At 46.7% G+C, this 21,794-nt stretch overlaps 1 protein-coding gene across 4 annotated transcripts in view; it reads right to left on the bottom strand.

Moving 5' to 3' along the window:
* The window catches only part of LOC135920797 (guanylate-binding protein 2-like), a 229,126-nt gene that overhangs the window by 59,318 nt on the left and 148,014 nt on the right, over window positions 1-21,794 (bottom strand). For all 4 annotated transcript variants that reach the window (XM_065455056.1, XM_065455057.1, XM_065455058.1 and 1 more), the window contains one exon: window positions 310-400. In XM_065455056.1, the coding sequence (XP_065311128.1) occupies window positions 310-400 (91 nt within the window). The remainder of the gene's footprint in view (window positions 1-309; window positions 401-21,794) is intronic.

Raw genomic sequence — 21,794 nt, 5'->3', positions numbered from 1 at the left:
TATATCAAATGATACCTTATTAACTGGTCTTTGAGTGAGTGTAACACAGGAGTAATAATCATTCTCGAGCATCTATTTGTGAAATATCAAGGCAGCAATCAAAAAGAGCTAAAACACAGTGGTAGCAGCACCATCAATACCTTTGCCAAAATCTCTCTGCAATCTGCATAGAAAATTTTTGTTCAACAGCATTGATAATAATACACCAACTCCTTGCTTTGGGCTCATGTCCAGAATAGTGTGAAATGGAATGTTGAATCCAATAGGCAATACTTCGTAATTGTGTGTGTTAAATTATAGGATATTTACCTTTGGCTGAGGCAATGCAGTTCTCAAAGAGACTATCCACAGCTTTTTGATTCTTCAGTTCTATTGAGTCCACCAAATGCTTCAAGTGTTTCTTTTTATGAAAGGAAAAGTAGTGTTTACATTAGTGCAGTCAAACACTTACTATGGGCAGTTTTTATTTCATATAAACATTATTATCACTCAAAACCACCCTAAATGGTTATTAAATGATGTTACCCTATATTGTACTCACCAAGAGCTACCATAAACTGACCCAACTTTCATTTCCTTAAGCAGTTGAAGCTTGATCAGACTAAATTTTTCTGTGCTAGTTCTTGACGATGACATGCACGGTGCCACACAACTTAATGAATGCAGTACAGCACTTGCACAGCCTGTGGTGCATGCAAACTGAAGGAAAGGGTACAGTGATTTGCATGCCAGCATGTAATACTACTTGTCTTCTTTCCACTGTTGCTTTTTTCTCCCCCCGCTGTACTACTTTGTTGTGGTGATGCAGGAACAGCCATGAATGCATCTTGCTGGTCAGAAAATATTACCCATAAGAAAGCCAGCAAAATCAAAGTAATTCAGAATGCTGCTGCATGCACTTACATAGGTATGTTCCAACAAAAATACGGCTCCCAAACTGTAATGCACAATCAGCAGCAGTCACTGACTGCTTTAAATGAAAAAGAAATGCCTCCCCACCAAGAATCCACAGGCGCAGTGCCATATCAAGAGCTAAAAAGCAAGGTATTGAACAGGAACTGGACTGAAAACCGGAAAGATTGTTTTTGCTCGTAACAGAACTGAACCGCAACGTTACAATTTTTTTCACTCCAGAGCAAAACTGAAAGAAAAAGACAGTTTTGGATTTAGGTTGGCCACTTTTTCTGCAGCTCTGCATTCATGCATTTTAGATGTAGCAGCATTGTAAGTATGGTTTTCAGCGTACTACATCTGAAGGGAGAACGAGGGGGCAGAATAGGTGTTGCATTAACAAGACAATATTTGCATAGCATCTGATGAGCGGACTCACCAGACTATGGTAATTTCAAAGTACCTGAGACAGTGGATCAGATATACTTGTTGCTTGTCCACAGTACGATTGTGAATGGCAGGCACTGATCCCTTCATTTGTGCCAATTAACAACAGGCTGTTCAGTGAAGTGTTACTGAGCCCTTGGCTGAATATATCAATGAAGTGTGCCATCAAGGCTCTCTTAGAATATTTAGTTGTCACAGGCAAAAATTTATATCACCGAAAAATTGTATAGAAATATTCGGGAGAACACAGCAATGAAATGGTCAACTTGATCAAAATTTCTACATTTTTAATTTTTCCCCCGTAATCATAAGACTATCTTTATCTCATGACAAAATATTTGGAAGAAATCCACTGCAGAAGTTGAGAAAATTGTATTTGATTAGTGTGTTGTCTTCGAAATCAGGAAGAAAATAGGGCTTCAGGAGGCACTATCACGCTGCTGATCGTGCAAGCATGGCTTTCCGTCTGTTGATGGAGCACCGCTATCTTGGTAACACCGTAAACATGAGAGATCAGATTCAGATAGCCGTGGTGCTTTATTTCTCCATGCAGAAATAAAAGTAACAAAAGCGAGCACGAAGAGGGAAAATTAGCATCACAATTCATTGCGACAGTCACCTGGTGCGCAGAGAGCACTCCTATTGGCTAAAGGGAATTTGAATCACTGGGGTACTTGTTTCGTGCACATTTCGGCAGCAGCGAGCTGTGCAGTTTGCATGTTCTGAGGCTGCCATATTAAGATGTGCCTGATTATCTCTAGTTTCTTTCATTGCTGCATCCTAGCTGCTGCCTGATGGTGATAAGGACATGATTTATAAGGTAATTTATAATAGATAAGCAAATTTGTTTTCGTTGCAGTGGCAAAGCTACTTTGTATCATGTGATACAAAGTAGCTTTGATGTAGTGATGTGGGTGCAAAGGTAGAAAAGTTTTGAATTGTCATCAAGTGCCGAAAACAACAGAAGGCATGAAATACAGAGATAAGGCTGCCAAGGAAAGTGCATGCCACCAATCCTGCTGACGCAGCAAGACTCTGTCGTGTGCGATTGCAGGCTCCTGATAAAGTTGCAAGGTGTTTGAGAATGGCCGACCAGTTGCATGGTCCTGCAGCAAGCAAAAGTTTTTCTTTCTTTCTTTTTTTATTTGAGGAAAGGGGGGGGAGGGGTCAGAGTCCAGGCAGAGTGACGTAGGTCGTCTAGGCAACAGTAATGTGACCGATGCATTGGTGAGGCCGCTCTGCTAGCCTGACAACATCCAGTACCTGGCACAACTGGCCCATTGGGGCTGGCTTTGCCAGGGATGGTGCAGCGGCTCAATTGTTTGTATCATCCACCACAGCGTGAAAAGCGGTTTGCAACATACAAAATTTAGCATGCTGTAGGTTAATGGACTTGTGCTGGGAATTTTGGAGAAGTTGTAACAGGTGTGATCTTATCACTGAGATTCTACTATGATTGCATCCTAATGCCTATCTGCATCATTACTCCTCAGTCCATTATTTTTCTCCTTTTTCCTTCCTCCCTGAGCAGAATAGCACACCAGAGGGCACTCTGCACTTCCCAGGGTTCAAAGAGGTTTCCCAGAAAAAAATTCCAAGGAGTTTTTAAGGACCTTTAAAAAAATCGAAAGAATACTACGGTAGTTTACACACGTTACACAGAACAAAGGAAAGTGATTTCACTTATCACATGCACAGCTTTATTCGACTACGTAGATGAAATTCTGAAGCTCAGGGCAGGGGTTTCAGTTTGTTTTCTATTTGTGTCTTAATGCTGCTGAGTTCTTAAACCTTAGCTTTTATGGTCTTTCTCAGGCTGATTTCACTACGTGTGTGATGTCCCTAGTTGTATCCGCCTTTTCTGCATTTCCATCTACAGAGGCTGTTGCATCGACAACAACTGCCTCAAGCTTCTTTTCCTTCATCTGCATGCCTTCAACTTCATTCATGATTATGCGGCTTTTTGTCTACTTTGAGTTTTCTTCGTACTGTTTTCCGATTCCAAGAGAGCACCGTACTGCTGCCTCACTCCGGACACGGCCATTCGGAGTTCTTTTGTGACAGGAACGTTCAAAATGCCACCTGCCCTGTCCACTGCATCACATATCATACGCTGCGAAATGTATGACAAACCTTTCAGGTTCTCTACAGAGATCTGGCAGTTGATGTTGAACCACGATACTTGCTTGCCCATGGCTCTAAACAAGCAACAGCCTGACTGCTTTCCACAGCTCTCTTTATTAGGGATTGAAGCTCAAGACGTCACGAAAAACTCATCTAGCCTGCTAAGGCTCTTCTAAAAAATGTGAAGGTCATGCTTTAACTCTTGCAGTAGTTCAGTGTATTTTGCCAGTACACACTCCCGTTGGGATTCACTCAGTCTTCCTGCCATGGTCAAGATATCCAACACCTTCCTTATGTCCACCAGGCTGATCTGGCTTCGAGCACAAGAGCCGGGGGTCTAGAGAGGACAGGTTTCTAACCATGGATTACTTCAGGGAATTTCATTCCAGTATTTCCTTGGTCACAGCTACCAAAAATAGTTTGCACTCCATTCTGAATTGATACGTATCCTTTGCACTTGCTCTTGAATCTTTCAGTGCTTGTCCAAATTTGGGACTGATATCCACTTTTTCAAGTGGAGTGTGGTTCAAACATTATCAATATCTACCCTGAGCAAACCACCAACCCCTGCTAATGAAGACAACGCTGAAGCCTTCATGAATTTTGCAAGGAGCTTCCGCACAACACTTTCAAGGTCTCTACCAAGAAAGAAGATCATTGGCTTATCAGACTGATAGTCTTTCAAGAGTGTCTGAAGAATGCAACACTGAGAGCGACAATCAGTTTTGCCAGTGTCAAGGGGCCGCGACAAAAACTGTACAGTGGAACCCCGATTATACAACTTTCTCTGGACCGCAAAAAAGCGTAGTAAAATCAGAACATAAATTATGCCTATAAAAATACAACTTATTTCGCGCGACGGATTTAAGAGAAACTTCAGTGTAAACTACTAACATACTAGGGCTTGGAAACCCAAATTACAAAAAAAGTAGATGCTATAAGAATTAATGCTGCAGTACAGGTACCAACCATGCTTTATTAAAACGAACCTTTACTCCACTGCCCACTGCCGTGATTCCCGCCAGCCAGTGCGAACTTTAAAGAAAGTCGGTAAGCTTCTTTTGGGCCTTGCTTGATCCGTGAATCAAGAGCTTTTGCTCGAGTTGGGCAATGTCCAAAAGGAGGTCCTCCGCAGCGTCGCGTGAACAGAGGAAGTTCCGGATGCAGTCTATGTTTCGTAGCACCTCAGCGAATGTGGTAGGCACAGGCACGACATCTGTGGCGTCGTCGTTGCCCTCGTCTGATGTTGCAGCGGTGTCTGCACTAGGCAAAACCTCCTCGATGGCGTCATCCAGCGACACCTCGCCGCAGATCACAACGTTGTTGTCGGCCTCCACGTACTCGGCGAAGCCTGCATCGGCCTCGAGCGGCATCGAAGTTGTTGCGTCCCCAGAAGAGGAGGCAGTCTCTTGCTTAAATGAACACTAAAGTGAAAAATTGTTTCTTCTGCATCAGTAAATTACCGTTCTACAACACCAAAAACACCACTCTTACAACGATAAGATGTTTTGTAAGCCAGAAAAAGCGCAAGAACGAAATACGGGTGGCGACATATACTTAAGTTCCCAGACCTGGGGGCTGTGACGTCTTGGATTTTGATGGCATCTTCTAGGGCCTACTAATTATACATAGCGGTACAGATTGACTACATTGTGTTCTAAAGGAACCCAATATTAAACATGGCAAGTTTCGGGAACCTTTAATCAGCCAACGCGGCCCAAATGCGAAAACATACTTTGGAATCCCTGACGTCACGCTGACGTACTGGCGCTGGGCTTTCGGCGCGAAATTCAAATACTGATACAGTGAAAGCTCGTTAATTCGAACTTCAATAATTCGAATTTATGGATAATTCGAACTGTACGATTTGGTCCGGCCAAGCTCCATAGAAGTCTATGTATGAAAAAGTCCGTTAATTCGAACGCGAGAAGGTTCCCTCACGGATAATTCGAACTACGCTCGCCTGGCACACGGCCAGAGAAACACGCCTACTGCCTACACACAAGGCTGTATTGCCTCCGAAACGGAGAGAACGGCGAGAGAAGGCAAAATCGGAAAAAAAATCTAACCGACGCGGGGTCAGCCAGAAGGCAGCGGCGGCTGCCGCATCTCCGTTCTACGTAACCTCCAAGACTTCTTGCCCGTTGCGAATCTCGGAGGCTTTGCAAATCTTGTACAGCTGCTAATGTTGTGCGGAGATGGCACAGCAAGCACCAAAACACAGTGAACCAAGTACGTCGCAGCTGCGCTTGCAATCAAGAACCAACGAATCGGGGCCTTCGCCACCTTCACATGTTCAGGGTCTTTGTCTCGGCAGTATTCATCGGTTGTGCACCTCTGTTTTCAGCTTAGGAGGTATCGGCCGCCGCGATTCATTGTGATGGTGTTAAACCTCGGCTAACGTTCGTTTTGGTGGACATCGGTGGTGTGGCACAGTCGGACCCAGAGCTTCGACTTGAAGATGGCGTGTGTCCGCGGCACACGCCATCACTTTCTGACACGCCAAATTTCTGACATGCCCTACAGCTTCCAAATCGCAGTGTACTGTTGCTCTCCTTCACTTTCGTTAGTTCGAACTTTCGTTAATTCGAACTGAAGCAGCTTCCCCTTGCGGTTCGAATTAACGAGCTTTTACTGTACTTGGACCTTCATTTTCTCATCTAATAATCAAACTATTTTTTTTAAATGACTGCCTGCAGGGTTCTCAAACAATGCTTTATTAGTCTAAACTGATTTATTGTTTTGCTTTAGTGTCCCTTTAAAGCCACAGTGCTTGTACAAGTTAGTGATTGTGCTTCGCGACACTGCGTTCCACGAACTGGCAATAAAATGCATGGTGTCGAGCACAGTGATCTTTTTTTCCTGACTCTCTGCGCTGCATAGCCACCAGCCGACGCTGTACTAACCGCTTCCTGTACCCTTGCTTGATGCACTTAAAGATGCCGGAGATTTGGGTATCTTAAGGTCTCGGGCAATGCTGTCTTTCGTGGCTCCATGCTGCTTTTCCGCTTTCTCGATAATATTCAGCTTATCGCCGAGCGACAGAACTGTCTACTTTCGGGACATTGTGCGTCGCGTTGCTCCACACAACTCAAAACGTCCGCTAAACGCTGGTCGCTAGGATTACGATGAAGAACACGTACTATACCTACGCCTCTCCGCACTACCTTGTAGGCAATCTGCTGCTGGGAAACTGGAAGGAGAGAAACGCTTCCCCAGCGCGACGAGAGGCGACGTTGCCGCGAAGAGAGGGAGAAAGTGATTGTGGAGAAGAAAAGGTGCTATTTCAGCATGGCGGGCGGCTGCTGGTGGGGGGGAGAGAAACGCTTCCCCAACGCAACAAGAGGCGACGCCACCAAGAATAGAAGGAGAAATTGATTGTGAAGAAGAAGAGGCGCTATTTCAGCACAGCGAGTGTCACAGGCGGCTGCTGGTGGGGGATAGAGAAACAAAAGTGCTTTGCGAGGGTCGTCGTATAACGCGGGTCAGGCGTAGAATTGCTTCGGATAACCGAGGTTTTAAATGGATTGCTTCTATGGGGACTTCGCCGGGACTGCGCTAATCCATCGTAAAACTCAGGTCGACGCAAAACCGGAGGACGTATAACCGGGGTTCCACTGTACACATATTCAAAGGATGCACACTTTGGTAAGCTTACCTGCTTACTCCTTGCAGACTCCACATTTAATTACGTCATTCCAAAGAAGCAAAGCTCTTTCAATGACAATCATGTTTTGGGCATCAATGAAACACAAACAGGAACTGGACCGAAAACCGGAAAGAAAGATTACTTTTGCTCGTAATGGAACTGAACCGCAACAGCAGGAAAATGATTCAGCCACGTTGCTGTTGGGAAACATCCACTTGAACAAGTCACCAGTTTATGCCGACCATCTGTACGAGTAGTGGGAGGTAATCACTTTTATTGTCCACAGAATTTCTGCACTGGTAACCACCTCGTGTGACTTGCAAGTACTATTTAGACTGGTGACCTGCGATGGAGCCAAGCCAGTGGACCACTTGCTAGTACTTGCCGCCAGGTAGTTCTTCGTAGAGGTTCCAGCTGCCATTTGCATTATTCCGCAGTGCTTTGTACTTTTTGCGTGGCTTCTGAGAGCCGATTCATCCATAGAAGCAATGTCGAACGTCTTTCTGCATTTTGGGTGGTGGAGGTCTGACGCATTCGGCACAACCTAAAGCTTATGATCGTCGTTGCTGAGCCAAATGCTTTGGAACTTACATTTCCCAGGTATTATTCTGAACTATGCCACCTGCATGCCCGGATCACCCGATCACTATGCGCACCACAACCGACACATGGGAAAAAGAAAGCAAACAAAGCATCGACGGCCCTGGAGTGGGCATGGACCAGATATAAACAAAGCACAATGTGGCCAACAGATAACGCTCAGGCTATGAGGCTGTACTTTTATTTAGTGGGTTGCCAATAAATCCAGCTCAAGGTGAAGCCAAAAGAAAAAGTGAAATACAATGAGGGCGACTCGGAAAGTCTTTGCCCCTATTTTTTATTAGCTAAAACATGGTAAATACAGGTAATTGCAAATATACATGCTATTCTACGTACCTTACACTATTTTTCCACACAGTCCCCACACCGGTTCAGACATTTGCCCCCTCGCAGCACTAAATTTGAGATGCCCCTGTGACAGCAATGGCCTCCCCGAACACTCATTGTCATGCAAGACTTCACCGCCTTTTGCAAACTCACAGCACCACCTCACAGTTCTCAAAGTGAGGCACCTTTCCCCATACATGGGCTGCATTTCCCTGTGGAATTCGAGGAGTATTCGTCCCTTGCTTGATAGGAAACTAATCACACACTGTTGCTCGTACGCAGTGGACTTGTGAAGCACAACTACCATCTTCAACAACTGACAGCTGCGCCGTGCTGTGGAGCTGCCGGCAGATAAGGCCAGGCCAGTCTAATAAAGGTGCACAGCTGGGAATGGATATGTTGACTTCACATTTACAGCTGTAATTTGGCTAAAAAAAATACAGACAAACACCTTCTGATTCGCCCTCGTGCTAAATTACAGTCAAGGCCTACCCACATGGAGCGATATTCCAGCAAGAAAGTGGCGGCCGGTCGCCTGGCAGTGTCCTCCCAGAGGTTGGCGGCGAAAACATAGCTGTGTGCTGTTGGTCAAGCCGGGCTTGATATTGCTGCTGGCAGAAGCGGCGAACGCAGCTGGGCAGTGCGGATTAATCAGGGTTCGATTGCATCCGACTTCCAGTTGAAATTATGGTGGTGGCGGCGGCCACCTGCTTTCCCTTGTGTGCGTGTGTAGCATGACAAAGGCACGCTGCCGTGTCGCCGTGTCAGTGCTTGCTGCTGAAATTTTGTCAGGAAAGTTTGCTCCATGTGGGTCAGCCTTTAACATTCATGTTCGATTCATGTAACTGCATTTTCGTTACAAATAAGCATGGTGGCACAACTTCTCTTTTCTTTGAAGAGGTCGAGATGCTCTAGCCTCATTGTGACGAGCAACTTGTGACTTTTGGCCAACCATGAAGTAGAAGCAAGCCAGATGAAAAAAAAATATTGGGTGGTGGACGTGCGCTTGCGTAAAGCGGTAAGCAATGATGTTTGCTGGGAGCGCACTCAGCCAACATAAAATGCGAGTAGCACAATTGGGCCCCGTGAAAACTCCGAGAATTCAAGGGTTTTCAATGACGCAAAAGAAATTCCAGGACTTTCAAGGCCTTGAAAACGCAACTTTGAATTTCAAGGACCTGTGCATACCCTGTGGTTTCCTCAATATATTGCTACACGCGTATGGCATTTGATTGTTTGAACAAGGTGCGTGGGTGCCATCACTCGAAAAAAGAGGAGGAAGAACGAACTGGGCTCGCGCTGTGAATCTAAGCGGTCAGCACTGCAACCGCTGTTGTAAATATAACCTATAAATAGTTGTTTGTCTTACTGACTCGTAAGACTCTCTCTCCCCGCCTCAACAAAGCTTTGCTTCACATAATTTCAGGATTCGTGCACGATCTGCATAATTTTTTTTGCAACTACGTGAGTCTGAGTCTGATTCAGCCCGGCTGAGTAGAATTATGGCGAGTGCGAGTCTGAGCAAGCCCTAAGCAAAAAATATATTTTGGGAGATAACAGCTGGTACAACTTTCGGTGTGGTATGAACCCGTAATATCCCCTGGTTGAAATACATTGCATACAATGTGCAAAACAAAGGCTGTTCCAAACATGTTACTGCACTGCTGTGGATCACACGAACCTTCAAGCCACAGTCACAGTGGCAGCAGAGTCAGCAGAGCATCTGGCGCAGTGGGATGCCAATCAGCCGAATTTGCCACATAACCGGCTATGTCACGTGGTTGCGCAAACCCTCAGTGGTCCCACTGTTCAGCAGAAAAGACCATGCTCGGAGCACACAGAGGGTTGGAAGGTAGGAAGCACGAAAGAGCACGATGTCAGCCAGCCAGCCAGCTTTCTATGGCCCGCCAGTTTGTTCTCTGTGGGGTGAGCACAGGTGTGCGCTTCTGTACATGCATTGTTGGGCTGACCTCGGATTCATTTTTTTTGTGACCTCATTTGGCTAGCTATTCGCTCCCCTTCTGTAGCCCACATCACGCTTTTGCATGCTGTTCATTCATCAAGCGAACCACGTTTTTTTTTGTATAATTTGGTTTGCCCAGTAATCGGAAGGAGCCATTTCCATTGTTCATCACCATCATGTCGCAAAAGCAAGAGCCTCTGTCATTCAAGGAGAAGCGAAAAATTCTGCAGAAAATAGACAAAGGTCCGAAGAGGAAACGGACTAACCTTGTCAAGGAAGGATTTAGGATTGGCAATGTCCACCCCGCCTACGATAGTCGGTCAACATGACCAAGTAATAAAAATGTCAAATGCGTCAGTGTCAATGTTAAAGAGGCAAAAACAGGGTGACCACCAAGTTGACATTTCCAAATTCCCTGAGTGCCTTTGCAAAATTCCCCGAGTGACACAAAACTTTGTTTTATGTCAAGACGAGCTGACACCATGTCGCCTGATGGTGTCACTCTCTAGTAAGCATGTTAAAACAAAAAAATGACTTAATTCAGTTTGAATAGTAAAAAGTAGTGCTCATTTTATTCAAAATGAAAACAGAAGGGAGGGGAGGGGGTTAGTAAAATGCACAGCAAAAAAATATATCATCGAAAAAAAAAATCATTGCTGAAAATTCTCCAAATAGGAACAAAAAGGAGATGCATACAGAAGCAAATATTTTGGAAGATGAGCTATTTCTATCAACTGATAGCAAGCTCATTGGTGTGAGACCCGAATTTTGTCACAATTGAGAATCTCTCTTAACAGCTGGTAACCTCAACTGTCCTGACATACTCTCACAGCCAGTGCACAATGCCTCAGTGTTGAGTTTTACTGCTTTAAAGGGCCCCTCAACAGACCCCATAGCAAATTTTGGTTATATGCTGAAAGTTTTTACATGTTCTCTAAGGAGAACTGTTCTAAGGAGTTCTCTAAGGATTGGATTGTAAAACTTTATTTGTCCAACAGATGTAGGGAAGGCTTTAAGCCTTCCCACCTAGATGACGGCCAGGAGTCCTTGGACCCTAGTGGCAATTTCAGCCAGTCGGACGGCCTTCAGTTGAATTTCCGGACTGGAGCTGAGTAATAAGGTCTCCCATTGTTCTAAAGACTTTATTCTTCCCTCAGAGGGAGCCTGTGGGCATTCCCACAGAATGTGATTAAGATTAGCCCTGGCTTTACATAGCTTGCACTGGCTGGAGTACTGACCCGGGTAGTAGAGGCTGCACGACACTGGGCTTGGAAACGAGTTGGTTTGCAGGCGACGCCAAGTGGAGGCCTGGCTCTTGTTTAAGGATATATCAGCCGGAGGATATGTAACCCGCCCTAGTCTGTAGTGTTGTGTGATCTCTCTGTAACACACTCAGCGGTCCCGCCCCATAAGCCTTCGGCTAGCCCACCAGCTCGGAATGTACGTCCTCGAGCTAATTCGTGGGCTGCCTCGTTCCCAGCGAGGGAGGCGTGCGCAGGTGCCCAGATTATTTCAATTTTCCTGCTATCTCTACAGGTCTGCAGGATTCTGCTCGCCTCTGGAGAAATTCTGCCTCTGGCAAAGTTCATCACCGCAACCTTAGAGTCGCTGACTATAATTTTGGCTGAAGTACTTGCAATTGCAAGTGCTATGGCAGATTCTTCTCCAATCTGAGAGCAATCCGTTAGAACTGTGCCACTGGCTATCAATCTAGTTTCAGCGCTCGCTACAGCTAGGGCCATGCGGCCATTGCCATAGTCTGCAGCATCAACCTAGAGCACGTTCTTTGAGTTTTTGAAACACTTCTCAAAAGCCTCGGCCCGTTTCTCTCTGCGTTCCTTGTGATGGATTGGGTGCATGTTTTGAGGTAGTGGTGGGATTATGAGTCGGTTCCGCACGCTTCGCGGCAGGTCGACTTTGATGCCTTCCTTCCCCTCATAGTTTATGCCTAGCCTAGCCAGGATTTTCCTGCCCATAGGGCTTCCCGCAAGCCTCTCATACTGCGAGATCCTCACTGCTTCAATAATCTCCTCAAGAGTGTTGTGGAGCCCTAGAGCTAAAAGCTTTTCATTTGCAGTGCGGATGGGAAGCCCCAGCGCCTGTTTTATACTTTTACATATGATGTCCTCAATCTTCTTCTTTTCGAATGACCTAAAACTGAGGAAGGGAGCAACATAAGCTATTCTACCTATAACAAAGGCCTGGACTAGCCTAACTAGATTCACTTCTCTCATCCCTGACTGCCTGTTTTGGCAATCCTGCGGATCAGCCTCATGGTCTGCAGTGTGCAGCCATCTAGTTTCCTTATTGTTTCGCCATTAAAGCTGTTGGCCTGAATCAAAAGTCCCAGAACTCTGATCTTGCCCCCTTTTGGAATGGGGATCCCCCCAGCTGTGAGGGAGATTTGCGGTTCCTCCTTACTGGCTCTGCTTTTCGGCTGGTATAGAAGCTGTTCCGATTTTTGCGGTGAACATTTAAGTCCCCTAGGTCCGACGTAACCTTCAACTGCCTGGATAGCCCTTTGGAGGGTCTCCTCTATTTGGGCATCGCCGGCTCTAGCGATCCACAATGTGATGTCATCAGCGTACATGCTGTGGTTTAGTCCTTCAATAGCCTCCAGTCTTGCAGGAAGTTTGATCATGGCCACATTGAAAAGAAAGGGCGAGAGCACAGAGCCCTGTGGGGTCCCTTTGCTGCCTAATTTAATGTCATCTGATTGGCATTCTCCAATCTGTATTTTTGCTTCTTGGTGTGACAAGAAGTCCCTAATGTAATTGTAGGTTCGTTCGCCTACTCCCAAGTCCTGAAGGTTCTCAAGAATGGCTTTATGTGTGACGTTACCAAAGGCCTTCGCTAGGTCAAGCCCTAGGATTGCCTTTGCGTTCCTCCTTTCCGCATCGATGATTTGGTGTTTTAGTTGCAGCATCACGTCCTGGGTGGAGAGCCTGGGCCTAAAGCCCACCATCAAATGCGGATAGAGGTCATTATCCTCCATGTAGTTATTGAGCCGCGTTTGAATAATGTGCTCCAAAAGCTTGCCTGCACAAGAGGTTACAGAGATAGGTCTTAAGTTCTCTATCTGGAGTTTCTTGCCTGGTTTTGGGATCATCACCACCTTAGCGGTTTTCCACTGATTTGGTAGTTTACCCTCTTCCCAGCACTTCTGCATAAAGTTAGTTAATGCAGTTATAGAGTTATCGTCTAGATTGCGAAGCATTTTATTGCTAACGCCATCCGTGCCTGAAGCTGATTTGTTTTTGAGCTTGGCAATCTCCGCCCGGACCTCCGCCTCGCTGATGGGTTCGTCTAGGCTGGAGTTGCCTACGCCTTCATAGTTAGGTAGGGGTTCTTTGCTAGTGTCCCCTATGTATCTCCCCTGTATGTCCTTCATTAGATCTACCTCTGTACCTTCGTACAAGTGAAGAATTTTTTTAAGGTTCTGTCGCTGCGCTGTTTTGCAGCCCTGTGGATCCAGCAGGTAGCGGAGAAGATTCCATGTCCTAGCTAGGCCTATATTTCCGTCCATCCTATTGCAGGTGGACTCCCAGTTCTGCCTGGTTAGTTTGAGCGCGTAATCTTCTATATTTTTATTGAGCCTAGCGATCCGTCTCCTGAGATTGCGGTTCCACCTTTGCCTCATGAGCCGTTTTTCCATGCTGAGCTTAGCTTCCCACATATGGAGGAGGTGGCTGTCCCCTATCTCCAGCGCAGAGTCCTCCGTTATCTCCTTGGTGGCGTTCTTAACGTCCTGGCCCAGTTTCTTAGCCCATTCATCAACATCCCTTATCTCACTCACTGCCGTCTCGCTTCTTATTTCACGAAAGGCATCCCATTCAACAATTAGCTGGTTTCTGCCTTTTCTCCTGGCAGGGCCTGCGCTCACCACTGTTTCGAGAATAAAGTGATCACTACCTAGGTTTTCCTGGGTATTAACCCAGGTTGCATCTCCCACGTTTTTGACAAATGTGAGGTCAGGTGAGGTGTCTACGCTGACACTCCCGTTCTAGTGGGGGTTTGGGGGTCGGTCATTAAGGTGAGCCCCTCTTGCTGTGCATCCAGCCAGAGTTGCCTTCCTTTAACTCCTTCTTTTCTGTACCCCCAGGCAGCGTGTTGGGCGTTAAAGTCTCCCACCACTACCAAAGCTTGCCTGTTGGCAATACGCAGAGTTTTGGAGAAGAGGTCCAAATCGGGCCTTCCTTTGTTTCAGGCTGCTATAGATATTGAGAACAAAGAGGCTGCCTTCTTTCTTTTTTGCTGGAATGAGTTCAACAAGGACGTGGTCTACGTTGATAACCTCCGTGTCGTGCTTAACGACTGCCAAGTTCCTCCTGACCAGGGTGGTTACCCCGGATCTTCCAACATCTGTACTAAATGATACGTAGCCCGATAATTTTGCCATCCCCGCAGTTTCTTGTAAAGCGGAGAACTGCGGCAGACCTAAAGAGTTCTGCCGCAAAAAATTTTCAAATCAGCTCATTAATAGTCAAGATAGAAATATTTCAGTGCCGCAAACCCATGACTTCAGGGGGGCAAGCTTCATCGCAAACATAGACACACACTCCACTTGCCCCGTCTAGCATTCACAAGTTAAACTCCTTCCCTGCGTTCTCCCATACCGGAGCTCAAGGATTGCATGACACGTACGTCACGGGCCCTACTTTCATTTTTTTTCCTCACTTTTCTTGCGGTGGGGCGCACTTCCACTGACGGCGTCGAGTGTGAGCTCTTGTGATTGTCTGGTTTCGCACAGTGCACGATTTTGTGAGCCACAAGAACACATGACGCGGTATAATTCAGCGCTACACAAATACTGAAGCAGAACACGCAGATCGCAGAGCATGATCATGTGCTGGAACATGGTAGAAAATGGCATAGTTTCGGTACCTGCGCACGTGACTGCACGACCATGGGAACGAGCAGACGAAGCGGAAGTACATCCCTCTTGCTTCAGTGTGAAGTAAAACAAAAAACACACAGACATTCTGTTTGTGAGTTTTATTATTTCTCTAAACTTCCATTCGTCAATTCAAGTAACAGATCACACAAATAACAGACGTTGTCTTGAATAATACATGAAGTCGTGTGTCACCACGAGCGATGTCACACTGCAGACCCAAGTACGTCGGCGCAGGGACATGGCTACGTCACTGTCCAGCTTGGAGTGCAGTTGCCACGAGGGAAAGAGAAAACAGCGTTCGGATTGAAATTTCAAACCTTTCCGCGGCGCATAGTGTTTCATTTATTGTAAACATGATCGTTAGTGTGCATTGTATGCTCTGCGCTTGTCAGCTCAAAATGGCCAGACCTGGTGAGGGGCCCTTTAAAAAGTTTATTTTGGTTTTTATTAGGGACACCTGCATCTCTGTGTTAGCCAACACTTTGTTTTTTGAGCTCAAGCTCCTAAGAAGCGGTGGCACGCTTCGTTTCCTGTTCATTTCTTAGTGCATAGGTCATTTCTGTTCTCGTTCTCCTTCCGATGCGTGTTCGCCCAACAGACCATTTGAAACATCCTCTTGGTCAGTTGTACAGTCATCATCCAATATTTTGGACTCCCTAGGGGCTGCTGGAGTGAACGCTGACGACAAGGTGCTCTGTGAGACAGCCGACAACATCGTACTGTCGCTTGACGTGAAGAACGGGGGTTGGATCCAAAAATTTAAGGTGAGGCATGGCCTCGTTTACAAGAAAATCAAACCGTGGGATTTACGTGCCAAAACCACAATCTGACTATGAGGCATGCTGTAGTGGGGGACTCCGAATTAATTTTGACCAGCTGGGGTTCTTTGAGGTGCACCCAATGCACAGTACACAGCCGTTTTTGCATTTCACCCACAACAAAATTCGGCTGCCGCGGCCGAGATTTGATCCCGCAAACTAGTGCTTAGCAGCATAATGCCAAAATCGCTAAGTAACTATGGTGGGTCATTTACAAGAATGTAAGCTGCGAAGAAAAAAAAAAGAGGACGAGGCCGCCATGAATGATTGGATGGGGACAACCCTGCCTTCACTCATCACTGGATACCAACCATGTGATGTTTAATGTGAATGAAGCTGGTCTATTCTACAAATTGTGGCCAGAGAAGAGGCTCTGTTTTAAAGGTGAAATGTGCCAAGGCTCCAAAAAAGTAGGCAATGGATTACATTTTTGATTGTGGCCATCATGACAGATCAGAAAGGTACAGCTAACATCACTGACCGCCACCAGAAGCCCAACTGCTTCAAACTGACAGGCCATTTGTCTTGCATTTACAAGGTTAGCCAAGTCCTGGATGACTTCTGCCTTGTCCACAGATTCTTTTACCTACCTTGACTGCAAAATGGGCAGTAAAAACAGAAATATCTGTTTGGTCTCGGATCAATGTGCCATCCACCAAAAACATGTCACCCTACAAAACACAAAGCTTTTTTTGCCCCCACATACGACAAGCCATTTACAACCGCTGGATGCGGATATTATTCGGAATGGCAAGTATTATTTTGCAAGTCTCTTGGTGTGTCGTTGATTGGCCAAGTTGGAATGGAAAGACAAGGAACTGAACATCAGCACCCTAGAGACAATACATTTCATCGCAATTAGCTGGGACCACGGCTCACCGACGACCATAGATAATCATTCTACGAAACGTGGCTTTGGCAAGCCACCAGAAGAGAATCTGCAGGAGCCAGTAGTAGCAACTGAAGATTGGAACGAGCTCAGAGTTGAATTCACCGAGGACGATTTTGTCACCGCAGCCAATGATCTTGTGACCTGCGGTTTGTGTACTGTGGAGGACATTGTAGAGAAAGTTTCCACACCACAGCCTGATGTTTTGAGCAGTGAGGATGAAGATGACGACTGCTGCAGCAATGACAATGGGCGGCCAACTATGGCTGAAATGTTCCTTGATTGGTGCCAGCAGGCTCTGTGACAGCAGCGGCGGCGGTTCCACTGTCAGGTGATGCCGCTCCGGTGGAAGTCGGCTCCCAAAATTCATTGGATTCAATAACATCTAGTCCTACGAGGAGATTTTGGACAGGCTGGAGAAGCTCTGTTTGGTCACTGGTTTCGCCGCTGACAAAAGGCTCACCCACATTGTGCCTGCCACTCTGTAGGGCAGCGCGAAGTTGTGGTGGCGCTTCATGACCACGTTTGCGAAGTGGGAATAACTTACTGTGGCCTTCATTGTGGAATTCTCAACTGACGTGATGCACCAGTTGAAACAAACTTGAGCTCCGTACGCAGCACCTAGAAAAAAATTTTAAAGAATTTACGCAATTGCAGCCTATTATGACCGGATCAGCGGCAAAGCTTCAAAATTGGAAAAGGTGGACCACAGGATGCTGAAAAAGCAAACAGTTTGCCAATATCGCGGAGTTGGCTAAGGCAGCTGACAGCCTCATGGAGCGTGCTCGGAGGTGGTTGTAGTACAAGGTGCCTCCGCCTCTGACAGAACAAGTGATGAGGGACCTTGCCTTCCAGTCAGCTGTGAACGTGACTGGCCTGCTTGGAGTGCAGCCCCGAGTGTTGACAGCTGCGGCTATCATCCCGTTTCAGGCTCTACCGGTGGCATCCTACTGGCCGTTGCATCCAGCGGTGATACAGCCATCCTACCATCAAGACCAGCTGCACAGACTGAACACACATGCTATAAGGCCACCTCTTGCACTTGCAGCAGCCTCACAGGGATACCAATAGCGTGACCCCGAGGGATTTACCTGCCGTCACTCCGGAAGCGTGGGTCACATAGCTCGCGATTGCCCAACAGGTCAGCGTACCAGCCCGCCCCATGGCTACGAATGGAACAGAATCAGGCATTTCCGATCACAGCATTCAGGAAAGGGGAGGTGTTAGGTGCCACCTCGGCAAGCATCTATGTGACTGCAATGCAGGTAGTGGTTTCAGCCGGCAGGAAGGAGCCCCTCCTGGAGGTGCAGATCGAGAAGGCTACATTACAAGCTCTACTGGATACAGGCTCAAGCATGAGCTTACTTAGAATGCCGGGGGTAAAGGTAGCAAGGGAGACGGTTGCAAAGCTCAGGACACAGGTGCATGCACTCTGCCTGGTAGAGGTTAATCCCAGTCTACTACATCCCTAAAGTGCAACATCCAGTGGGCTACGAGCAACTGCAACCAGTGCTTCCTGTGTGTGCTAGACCTATGTCAGGACCTTGTTCTTGGCAGGGACTTTTTGAATGCAACAGGCATCTCTATACATGCAGCACTAGGAAGATGGACTACTGGCACCGACCTGCTATGCATTGTGCCATTCGCTAAGTGTGGCAAGGGTCCACCCACAGTGCTCGCAATAGAAGAAGATTGAGAGTCTTAACACTTGCACATCCTCTTTGAAGAGGTTCTTGCAGCTCCTGCCATAGGGAGTAACATTCCGACCGAAGAGGGCAAGCACTGCGCTGTAGCAACAAAACTACAACCAAGCATGAAGGAAGTGCTTGGCGACTTCAGCCCTTGGTTCACTACAATTCCTGGGTGCACCGCCCTCACTCAGCATTGCATAGACACAGGGATAGTGTGCCTGTCTGATGCAAGCTCCATCCAGTGAATGGGAAGAAGCAGAAAATCATTGAAGGCTGCGTACATGACATCCTAGAGCAGGGTCTCATAAGGCGAAGCAGCAGCCCTTGGACTAGCGCCCCAGTGCTCGTTGCTAAGAAGTCTGGAGGCTACCAGCTCACTGTAGGCTACTGACCACTGAATGACTGAACTCAGCTGCCTGCCAACCTGATGCCTCCAACGGACTGACTGCTAGCACAATTTGCCCAAACTCAGTGGTTTTCAAGCTTCAATCTCTCCCAAAGGTTGTTCCAGATTCCTGTTTGCAATGCCAATATTATGAAAACGGCCTTCATTTGCCATCAGGGTATGTTTGAATGTGCCGGGATGCCTTTTGGTGTGGCAGGTGGCCCGGCAACTTTTCAAACCTTGAAGGACTGAATGCTACAGGGAATCACTCACCACTTCACTGTTGCATTTTTAGATGATGTTCTAGACAACTCGGAGACGCTTGAGAAGCACATTGTGCAGGTGGGGAAAGTACTGCAACGTATTAAAGGTGCTGGTCTTATAATCTGGACAAAATACAAGTGTGCCGTCAGTCCCTTAAGTTTTTGGGTCACATCGTCTCAGCTGGGCAGTGCAGACCATATGAACAAAATGTGCGTGCAGAGCTAGATTACCCAAGACCCAGCACAATTAAGCAGTTGCAGGCCTTCCTGGAGCTTGCTGGCTATTACCTTAGAACCTCATTCAGATGTTCTTGAAGAAAAGAACAGAGAAAAAACGTACTAACCAGGAAAATGTACAATACGAAGTAACTAAAAAAGTTTGACAGACTCAACTATTGTTGACATCTACGTAACATGAAGCGTCACGTGGATCGTTGTGGCATGAGACGCGTTTTGTTGTTTTCCTGTTGCGTGGTATTTTAGGAGAGGGACGGGAAACCGAAAGAAAGTCCAGCTGGTGGGCAGCGCCGGATGCTGCCGAAGCGACACGTGATGCCCACATCGTGCCGCCTGCAGCAGGGAACAGCGATGCATTTGGATTATCGTCTACTAAAAGCATGCAGTACGCTACCAATGAAACTACGCCCCACGTGCTGTAAAAACAGATAGGTGAAGAAGCTTATCGCAATAGGTTTGGTGGTGAAAGCTATGAATGCGGTGAGCGATGACCCGGGTGGAGATTTGCTGGTGCTGGAATAAGAAACTGTGCATGCCATTGTTTTCATGTGAGACGGGCGGCTATATCCTGTGCTTGAGTGTGCGTGCCTCGTGCCTTTTCTTGATCAGATGGGATTTAAAGGACGGCAAATGTGTACAATCGCAGTCTGCAGCAGGGAACAGCGGTGTGTTTCGGTTATCGTCTGTTCAAGAAAAAAAAATGTAGGAAAAATAAACCATTTGAATCTGAATCTGAAAAGTATGCGCTCGGCTTCAAACAGCGCCACGTGCTGTGAAAAAGATAGGGGAAGATGCTTATCGCAACAGGATTGGCAGTGATAGCTGTGAATGACACGTGCGACGACCGCGGAGATTTGCTGGTACCGAAATGAAAAACTGAGTACATGCCACTGTTTTCACGTGAGATGGGCAAGCGAATTTGGCAGTGAAGCTGTCGCGGTGGGCAGCTATATACTGTTCTCGATCGCACACACCTCGCACATTTTCTTGTTTACATGGGATCTAGCCGCTGGAAAACGTATCATATGATCACAGTTTGGTGGCATACTGAACTTTGGTGCTAAAAAATCTGGTTTTCCGGGAACGTATAAACCAGTAAAAAATGAGCATAACTCTATTGGGTCATTTTTTGTGTTCTCAATTGTGAATGTTGGCACCGGCAAAACATACTTAACGGGAATGTACCAACCAGGTTCTACTGTATATAGAACTTCATCCCCCACTTTTAACTGACAGCGCATCCACTCACGGACCTTTCAGCCTGTTCCTTCATTAGCAGTGTTCTTACACCCGCAGAAAGCCATTATGCTGTCTAGGAGTGGACGTGGCTTGCAGTAGTAAGGGCAGCGGACAAGTTCAGGGACCAACTTGAATTTACCAAGTTTGAGATTCGCTGTGACCACTTGTCCTTGTCATGGATGTTTAGCACCGAGCAAGCTTCGCCCAGGGTCAAACATTGGGTCCTACGGCTGAAGGACTTGAATTGCCAAATCAAGCACAGATGGGTACTGGCAAACATACCCACAGATGCCTTGAGCACAGCCCATCTCTAGTGTGGAGACAACACAAGTGACAGCCTGCATGAGCCACTGTTTCCCATTGCTGCTCTAGATCCTGAAGTGAAAATTACATTGGAGCAAGTCGCAGTAGCCTTGGAGAAGGATGCCGCACTCTTAAGTGACACAGGATGGCTCATTCAAGAAGTGGCCATCTCTAAAAAATGACGACTGTGGTCCAAAGGACTAGTCTCCCAAGCCCGGACCTGTCAGACAACAGAATTGGACAAACGGACGGCTGGTTCAGAAAAAAGGCAACAAGAAGGTACCGTGGTTACCTGATCACCTCTGACATCTGGCATTGAAGATGGCACACAACTACCCCACTGCAGGCCATGCCGGATTCTTCAAAAATGTGAGACGTGTCTCGGCATGGTCAGTCTGGCTGGGCATGTGGGCTGACATATCACAGTACTGCATTTTCCAGCGTATAAGTCTAGGTCTTTTTCTGAATTTTTCATCGGTGAGCCTTATAGAACGGTGTGACATATATGTGCATTTTTTTTCCCTGGAAAAAAAAAACTGCCATCAAAATTTGATTTAATGCTATGGCCATGCGAACCGCATTGGGTTGACCTGCTCTGGCAGTTGCTACGAGTTTGTGTACGCTATGGAGGTACGGGGTTCTTCTTGAGTGATCGAGTTGCTGACCGCAGTGGGAGGTCAGAGCAGCAACACAAGCGGCGGCAGGCTGACCACGAGTCAAGTGACTCTAAATTCGTCATATTTGCAGATCGCTTTCAATATACAGTGCGTGCTGCTGCTAAAACTATGCAATTACCACCAGAGTACAAGCCCCCCTCCCGTGCTGCCTTCCCGCTTTCCTCCCTTGCGCGCAAGATGGCTCATCGTTGTACATACATCATACACCGTGCAGGGACGATGTTATCGTACTTGGTCTTTATACGGAACATCACGGCGACAACGATGGCAGAAATGGGCCTGGAGTGTCCATATCACTGCTTGCGTGTGACCCACGTTCACAAAGTGAAACGTCACTGTATTTTTTTAAAACGCTTACTGAATGAATAGGTGCGCCTTATACATTGGTGCAACT

The sequence above is a fragment of the Dermacentor albipictus genome, chromosome 1 (genome assembly GCF_038994185.2).
Source record: "Dermacentor albipictus isolate Rhodes 1998 colony chromosome 1, USDA_Dalb.pri_finalv2, whole genome shotgun sequence".
Lineage (NCBI taxonomy): Eukaryota > Metazoa > Arthropoda > Arachnida > Ixodida > Ixodidae > Dermacentor > Dermacentor albipictus.
The sequence above is the reverse complement of the archived record's forward strand: the minus strand, read 5'-3'. Positions and strand labels throughout refer to the sequence as shown.